Source organism: Perca fluviatilis, chromosome 13 (genome assembly GCF_010015445.1).
Source record: "Perca fluviatilis chromosome 13, GENO_Pfluv_1.0, whole genome shotgun sequence".
In the NCBI taxonomy this organism is placed as follows: domain Eukaryota; kingdom Metazoa; phylum Chordata; class Actinopteri; order Perciformes; family Percidae; genus Perca; species Perca fluviatilis.
This window is the reverse complement of record NC_053124.1, coordinates 26584129-26593230: the sequence shown is the minus strand read 5'-3', so window position 1 is coordinate 26593230 and position 9102 is coordinate 26584129. Positions and strand designations below refer to the sequence as shown.

Sequence of the window (9102 nt, the reverse complement as noted above, 5' to 3'; positions counted from 1 at the left end):
GGGGGTTGGTTAGTTTTTCTGTGCAATCCTGGGAGCTGCTGTTCTCTCAGACGTAGAGGATGATGTTGCTCTCTGCGGGACAGTGAAGGCCTTCGGAGGGGTTCAGGGCTCGGCAGGAGGGGGGCTGCTGGCCGGCCGCCAGGTGACAGCTTTTCGGGTGAGGGGAGTCACAGTCGTCTGACGTCAGCTCTGCGATGTCGTCTGACTGAGTGTCCGACATCTCCAGGTCGCTGCGGATGCTCTCCGGTTGAGCCAGGGTGACGTCTCGGAGTCCGTCTCTGATTGACACTCCCGGTGACAGTCCCGACACCGAGCCAGACAAAGCCCCGCCTCTTCTGGAGCTGCAGTCCTGAGGCTCCTCCACGCCTGTGACGGTCGCCATGGCAGCAGAGCCAGGGGGCGGGGTTAGGTCCTCTTCGCTGGTCAGGCAGAGATGGCTGGGTTTGGTCTCAATGTCCACCTGGATCTCCAGGTTGGTGCACTCCCTGCAGAGACACATGATTCACAACGAGTCAGTCTCTAATGTTCAAATAACTGAAGAACAAAGACATATCCTGGTCATATCCAACTCTTTGTGTTTGATTTTCACCTATTTGCCATACCTAAATGGAAAAGCTTATAACAGAAGAACTGCCATGCCAAAATGCATGCATCATGCTTCAATTGAAACCTAAATTCTTCTAGTTTCTGAAAATGTGATGGTTTAGCCTGTGACTAAAACACAACCTAAACTACATCTCTGGACGCAATTCGAATAGCACTATGCACTGGATTATATTTGTTCTCAAGGAACAGGAACTTTTTGGAAATGTATTTAAAGGTTTGATGCATTCAGTCAACGGCAGTTTGATTTTAAGACATTTATTTTGAAAAAATGAAGTTTAGATTCAACCTTTTAAAAGTTCCAGTTTGTGGGATTTTTTTTTTAAAGTAACTAGTAACTTTTTTTTCTGATGACGCCGGTCTCTTGCTCTTTTCAACATCCTTTTTCTTTTTCTGGGCGAAGTGGAAGACTCCTGTTCCTGAAATTTGGATTTTGAATACGTGTGGTCCTCCATGTTTCCTTCTTCAAACTTACCGGGGCCGGGAAGCTACGATACCCATTAGCAGCACCTGTGAGTTTATCATGTGACAGCGAAAACGCAGTATGTGCCTTACCGGCATACATATTTCAAGATAGCGCATGAATATGGAGTGTCTACCCCAGTTCATGCAAATGTAAAATTTCAAGCCAAAAGGAATACTTGGAATTGATGGTGGAGGTAAATATTCATGAAAAAGGACAAGTTTGTGAACGAGCAACACAGATTTTGATAATGAACAACTAAAAACGTTACACACTGGAACTTTAAGGCTTGATGTGTTAAGATGGAAGATTATATTTGTGAAGGAATATTTTAAAAAGTTGGTTGTAATATAAGGAACTACTGAAACAACTTCAGACACCACCCTGATGGAGGCAAAGATAGCCGAAAACACTTAAATAAAGCAATGTGTACTGCAGAAGAGCTGTGGGACATATTTTAAAATTAATCGACATCAAATTATATACACAATCATTCACAAAAAATAACTTTTCTTCGGTTTGACAACCATATATTACCATTTTAACGTGGTTGAAATGCTCTTACGGCTTAAAACATTTCAAACAAGAGGAACAAATATTTCCTTAAATGGCAGCCACATGGTCATACATGTAGCTCTGCTGTGGTGTTGCGATTTCCTGTGTTAAGTGAAGCTGTCACTAGAGAGCGATTAATGCAGATTTATGTGTCACTACAAATGAGAAAACAACATGAGAACAAGGCGTCAACCTGCCAACTCATCAGATTAGTTTGAATTATCTCCATCACATCACATCCAAATCAAATCTGACAGAGCGACGCACGGACCTGCAGCCTGACAACAAACAAAACTCTCATAAAGTGTGTGTGAAGAAAAGAAGAGAAGCAGAGAGAGATCAAAGACACCACACAGAAGTAAAGACAAAAGTGTCACCTGTCAGGTAGTGTGTAGGACGAGATGATGGATCCGGCCATTCCCCGGGTGCTGGCACAGTCGCTGCCGGCTCCCAGGCTGCCTGTGTCCCTCGGGGCTGACTCTTTAGCCAGCTCGCCTGCCTGCACCTCCAGCCTGGAGGACAACATATTAATCAATGACTGTTGTAGCAATACTTGATCAGATAACCATTAAGCAACATTTGCACCAAGAAACATTGTTTTTCTGTTGAGTTGACTTGATTCCCTCACTAAAGGTGTTTGCAGAGTCAGGAAATCAACTTAGAATTGAGCATTGAAAATGTATTCTTTATTTGGACTCTGTAGTTGACAAAACAATCTCACCACAAGTTCTATTTAATAGCTGTTCTGTTGCTTGTGACATTATTTTGTCAACTATTGTTTTCAAGCTCAATAATTAACTTTAAATCTCAATTTATTTTTAGGCCATCAGAGCCATCAGAGGTCCCTAAAATGCTCAAAAAATGTAAACGTCTTCAAAGTCCATGTCAGCTGTGCAACCTCCATCTGATGGAAGATTGTGTGATAGGATAGGAAGATCCACAACAGCTACTAAATGGACATTGTGGTGTAACTGTTAAGTCAACAACCTACGACCTAAGAGAAATAACATGTTGGAGAGTAAAATATAGCATATGTTTAGCTTATGGTTCGGTTATCCATATTACCCGTAATTTGACATATCTTAGTGTTGAACAAATCAAAATAAATATTCTGATGAACAACTTTCTGCTTTATTAGAAGATAAATCTTGAACCTCTTGAGCTTAAACTCGAGTGAAGCCTGGCTCAGTTACTTCGTCTCTTTCCCTCACCTGCTGTACTTGCCGCTGCGGGTCCCCAGAGCGCCGCCTGCCAGGGTGTTAAAGTGGGGTGTGTCACCCAGAGTCCCAGGGGCCATGGAGAGCCCCTCGCTGGGGGAGGTGGTGCTCAGACCGCTGACCGCCCCGTCCAGACTGCTCTCACCGAGGCTCGGGGACTTGAGGGCTCGCCACGCATCCGCCACTGCAGAATTAGATCGAAAATATTCTTTATTGAACAAATCTGGTGAATAATATCCTACTGCTCCTCCGCCGTGCAGGAAATGTTTGGGGTCCTCACCTGTGATTGGACCATCGTCATCGTCAAAGTCAATGCGTACACCTCGCCCCTTCCCTCGGCTGACGCCACAGCCTCCCCCTCGACACAGAGAAATGGGCACCACGCCGTACACGTAGGCCAACATGATGGGCACACCGATACCTGAGAAGGGACAGAGACAGAAACACTGATGAAATGAGACAATTCAAGTCTGCATCTCTAAAATGTACTATATTTTGTGTGGATATAGCTGTTCAAAATATAGCTGCATAAATCCCAATAACATGCTGTATTTTTCATTTTGTAAAAAAGCTCTTTCCTCGTGTGCCTGGACACTGATAAACAAACAGCGCTCGGTTTGTTTTAGCCGTCAGCCCGAGAGATTCACGGTGCATAATAGACGGCCGGTCTTGTCTTTTCTTACCGACACTGACGGCTGCGATGACAGGGGCGGTGATGATTGACAGGGCCACGCCTCCTGTGATGGCCAGGTTCCTCCTGTGACGGGACGCCTTCTTCAGCTCGTAGTGGGCGTGGATCTGCAGCAGAGGAGAGGGAAAGAGGTCAGAGGCGAAGCTGAACGTAAGGTAGGACTGTTGTTTAATTTAAAATGACGAGAAATTAAGCCCAGAAATGTGTCGCTGATTCACTTCAGGACTCCATGGTACCTAATGAACATACAGCCATGCTGAGTAAATGTAAATACTTATCCTCATGATAACTGACCTATTAATTACAGTATAAAACACATGATTAGTACCGTAATTATTTCCCGTTACAGTAGTATATGTCAAAAATGAGCACCCATTGTAGCTGATGTAATTTGGTTTATGTTGGACCTATTTTCTGATGAACAACCTCTGTATTCATCCACCATGCAACTGATACAAAATACTGGCAGACTTAACTACATGCACACGTTTTCAGATTACTTATTTAGCTTGGACGGTGAACTACCAGGAAAAATAGATGGCTTTGATGCCCATTTTGTCATATAACCAGAAAGTACAAATACAAATGTATTCTTCCAAAAATCCTTTTTAATGAGCAAGGAAAACATATGTTTTGGTCCCCTGCGTCGCCATCTTTATTTGCTTCACATTCTAGCGAGTCTGTAGAAAAGGTATGGAGTCCTCCACAAAAGGTTTGTGGAATCTTCTGATTAGTTTTATCGTTTCACATTTTCATGTGAAGCTGTGTGAAAGCTTCTTCACACTGCCAGGAATGTAACTTTACGAGAAATTGTAAATCCCACTGTATTTTAAGTATAAAATATCCGAATCCTCCTTAAAAACACCATCACTAATTAATTTGTGTGTATTTGTACGATGTAAACTCCTCCCGCAGACTGCCTCCAAGGTTGTTACAACCCCTAAATTCCCAGAAAAAAAGGAAAAAACCTCTCTGTCTTCAATAGCAGCTATGGCCGCAGACTTTATGGAAATACTGGTTAGTGATGACAGTTTCTCAGCAGTACAATCTACAAATAATCCCTTAAACATTCAGCAACCACAGGTTTTTAAATAGCAACGATTCACATAGTAAAAATGTGTGATACTATAAAGCTTTTCCTGCAGTGATTCATTATGAATCATCTTTTCATCTACATTTTCCACACAAAGACCCATTCCTTTTTAAACATCCTTCAAAGCTTTTCCTTAAAATAAAAACAAAATATGTGTCATAACTTGTCAAAGAGAAACCATTCTGCTTCACTTCACTCTCACATAAACATTTCCTGAAAAGACTGAGTGCTCTGACTAAGACGGCCAAAGCTCCTCAACAGTTGGGCAGGTTTTAACAAACAGAGTGTGGGTGAGCTGCTGCGCCTGAAGCTCCAGTTCATTTAACTGGTTAACCACTTCCAAATCTTTGCACTGTGCCAGATCTTTAAAAGGCTTCCATTGTAATGTGCAGTTCCACTGTTCTCCACAGGACAGCGCTAAAGTACGTTAATGTGCAACCAAATGCCCATTGTCATTTCATTCCTCTTTTTAATTGAAAGAGCATCATCATAACCAACTGTAAAAACATGACAAAGCCAGGATAACATCATATTTATGGAGACAAAAGAAGAATTTTAGCATTTCTGCAGGTTTAAGAAAGCCAATGTTTTGACTTTTAAAGACCCTTTAGGATTGCCATATTGATATAATTAATGTATTTTACAATTTAACAATTTACTTTTTTCAGTTGCTTTAAATTCCAGCTTTGCCTAAAACAAAATCTCTGAATCTAAAAGATCTGTCAGTATCTCTGTCTTATTTCATAGGAACTTCCGTGTAAAGAAAAGTTGTAAACATTTCTTAAGGTATGAATTAAAGCATTTAAGATGCTTTAATAACGTCAAGGTCTTACATTTAGATCGTTTGAGACTTTTTTAAGGACACTGACTTGACCTAAGTTCCTCTGAACTATCAGTCAGCTGTGGGTTCTAATTTTAAAGTGCTGAAGTCCGTCTTTAGGTCAGCGTGATTGATGATGCGAATGGAAACCGTTTTGTACTACTCAAAGGAACAGAAAGCACTTTCTGTTATTTTGTAGGAAAGTTTAACATTGTGTTAAAAAGGAGTGCAGCATACTGAAACTTAAAGAGAAAAGGTTTTTGTTCTGCAATGTCGTAAATTCCAGATAATCACCGGAGGAGGATTGTGAAAGTGCAGCAGAGCTGTAAACTATTTGTGTGTGTTGCCACAACGCTGAGGTTTTCCACTTCTGGTTTCTGTAACTGAATATAAATGTTAAGTGATCTGACCGTAAAGATTAAAAACAGCGTTGCTCAGTGAGACGTTAGTAAGCTGCACACACAGGAAATGAAATGTTATGTTATAATGTTATTATCAGTGTGCACGGCTCATGTTTATAGAATTTCATGATAAAGATAAAAATATAAATAATGTTTCATAATGAGTTTTTTCTTAGGAAGTCCCCTCAACGTCACTCATTTCTATTTCCTTTTCACATTTTTTTCAATTCAAATCCTGGATTTAGTTTAAAATTGAGTCTTGAAAAGTTAAATTTTGTGACAAAACAATACTTTTGAAATTAATAACAATGAATAAAACACAGAAAATCCAAAACAATCAAGTCGCCAAAACCTAAAGGTTTGATTAAGTTAGAAACAAACAGGAAGAGTTACATGTACGGTAGAGCTTATGTTTAAAAACTGTCTTGGAGGCCATTTTGCTTTAAGATGTGTTTTTAAACAAGATCAATATGTACTTTAATCCTTTGAATTAGACAGAAAATGCCACAAACCAGAGGAAAAAGAAAAAAGTCAACACACTCAAACTGACAAAAACTAACTAGAATAAGAAAAGTGAAGACTGTAAACAACAAAAAGGCAGCCGATCTTAATCTTGGTAAAAGTATGTATTTCTCTGATGTTATAATTTGTTATGAAGTTATATGAAGTTATAAACAACTTCTGTTTCTGCTCTTAAACCTTGCCATGATCATTCAAAGGGTCAAAGCACTGCACTCTTGACTTGAGGTTTGTTATACTGCTCTAGCAGCTGGAGCGTCTTCCTCTCTGCAGGTTTCTCACCTTACGGCCGACGTAAACCGGGATGCCGATGACCATGGCGGGAACAGCGATGCCTGCGATGAGGGTGATGCCGACTGGAGCTCCGATCAGGGTGCCCAGCTGCCACAAAATCTTCTTCTTCCTGCTCCAAGGCTTCTTCCCCCAGAATGTGCAGCCAGATGGACTGATGGAGGGAAACATGAAGGAGTTTACAGTTACACATCTGAAAGGTCTTAAAAAGTCTAACATAGAGCTGATATCATGTAGTTTATTTCAATCACATAGATCACGTGTCAAACTCAAGGCCCGCGGGCCAAATCCGGCCACTCGCAGATTTTAATCCGTCCCGATAATCAATTTAGGTTTACAATACATTTTGACCCACATAGTTTTTGTCGCTTTTTCTGAAGTTTTTGTCACTTTTGTCGACACTTTAGGTCCTTATTTTCCCCAACGTTTTTTTTCATTTCTTTCAACATTTTTTGTTACTTTATTCTTTGAAGGCTAAGTTACTTTTTTGGGGCCAAGCTGTAAGTGAGAAGACTGAGACATGCAATAATACAGTCAAAATTATTTGACTTTTTCGATTAAATAAAGCATGTCAATAAACTCGACATGTCTGGCCCTTGATGTGATTCTTATTTCCCAGCGTGGCCCTTACTGAAACTGAGTTTGACACCCCTGACATAGATACACAACATCACATACATAACATAAATGTTAAAAACTAAAACAAAAAGGGTCACCTTAATTCATACAGTGTCATCCTAACTCCTTTATAATCAACACTGACCGAAGAGGTGTAGGTTGAAGTATTTGCTTATTACACCTACCCTTTTTAAATGATTTTTTATTTATATTTTGCTCCTCCGGTAGGTCCCTCAGAATCTTATCAAACTTATTAAATGTAATATTATTCATTTCTGTATGTTATATACATATCACATATTAACACACATATTACGTGCAGAAGATATGAAACTAAACAAAATAAACAAAGCAAAATACATTCCAATTCATATACACACATTGCCATACATGCCTCACTTTTATATTTGTTTAGCATCTTCTTCATATAAGAAGTGAAAAGGGAGATTTCAGTACCTGAGGTAGTGCAGGTCGGAGATCTCCTTCATGCAGAGCCAGCAGAACTCGCAGCCGCAGACGGCGCAGGTCATGTGATTGCAGCTGCCGTCGTTCATCTTGATGATGTAGGCACCACAGCGAGGGCAGGGCTTGATGTCATCAGCTGGGGACAGAAGGGAGTTTAGCACTTAGTAACATCGTTCATATCAAGACATTAAGTGTTTTATGAATGTTGATGGGTGGATGATGGAGGTTTCCTTTTTTGTTAAAATGTTGTTAAAAAGTTGTTGTAGGAGCATTTCGACATATTGGGAAAAGTGGTTATTTTCTTTTCTCGCTGAGAGTTAGATAAGGAGATTGATACCACTCTTGTGTTTGTACGGTAAATATAAAGCAGGAACCAGAAGCCAGTTAGCTTAGCTTAGCATAATGACTGGAAATGGGGGAAAGTTTTCGCTAAGTGACGTTTTGGTGTTATTACACTTTGGTTTATGTAGAGCTTAAACTAACAAAAAAATATATAACGTGTGAATTAGTGAGCTTTAGAGGAGCTGGAAAGTGGATTTTGTTACCACTGAAGATATCCATGCTTTATGCTAAACTAAGATAACCGTCATATTTATCAAACAGATATGAAGATGGTATCGATCTTCTCATCTAACTCTCAGCAAGAAAGAGAATAAGTGTGTTTCGCAAAATGTTGACAGTCCCTGACTTTATTAAAGTACCCAACATAAAGTGTCCTCCCAAAACACTGTTGTTTTGAAACTCAGCTGTGAACTATGAAATAATAAAACATCAGCAATGACTCCAAAAAGAAATCAAAAATATCTTTAAATCCCTCGGATAATCTCAAGTAATATTAAACTCTTGAAACGCACATTTTTGTATCTGGTTAAAATGATTACACCACTTGAACTTAATCTGAATATAAATGTATTCATAAAGTATCAAAAGTGAAAAAATTCTGAAAATAGGTGAAACACATAAGATAAGATTCAGATTTTAAAATGTAAAAAGAAGAAAACTCTACGACGGGCTCATCTAGTTAGTTTTCCTCCCCAGCAACAAAATCAAACCTCATTAGAGTAATGGATCGGACAATTGCAGCAGTTTGTCCTCTAATGCATTTTAAAGGAAAGGGGAAAAAGTCGATTTACTGTGTGTTTGATGCTGGGAACGCTCTCTGCTCTTTAAAGGGCATTACGGCATTTTAACTTGGAGAGACTCTGGCAGATCTGGCTAAAATGTTGGCTGTGTGTGTGTGTGTGTGTGTGTGTGTGGGGGTGTGTGGGTGTACTCTGTATTCTGCTGACACACTCTCTTGCCCTCCTTTTCTTCTGCTCTCATCTTTCCTCTTCTTATCTCTCTCTCCCATATCTCTGTTTCCCTC

At 40.0% G+C, this 9102-nt stretch overlaps 1 protein-coding gene across 1 annotated transcript in view; it reads right to left on the bottom strand.

Moving 5' to 3' along the window:
• rnf19b (ring finger protein 19B) overlaps positions 1 to 9102 on the bottom strand; it is a 50379-nt gene continuing 41277 nt past the window's right edge. The window contains exons 4-10 of the mRNA XM_039820300.1: positions 7728 to 7872; positions 6645 to 6807; positions 3522 to 3636; positions 3119 to 3259; positions 2833 to 3022; positions 1999 to 2133; positions 1 to 485 (exon numbers count right to left, since the gene is read on the bottom strand). Coding sequence (XP_039676234.1) covers positions 47 to 485; positions 1999 to 2133; positions 2833 to 3022; positions 3119 to 3259; positions 3522 to 3636; positions 6645 to 6807; positions 7728 to 7872 — 1328 coding nt within the window. The 3' untranslated portion in view covers positions 1 to 46. The remainder of the gene's footprint in view (positions 486 to 1998; positions 2134 to 2832; positions 3023 to 3118; positions 3260 to 3521; positions 3637 to 6644; positions 6808 to 7727; positions 7873 to 9102) is intronic.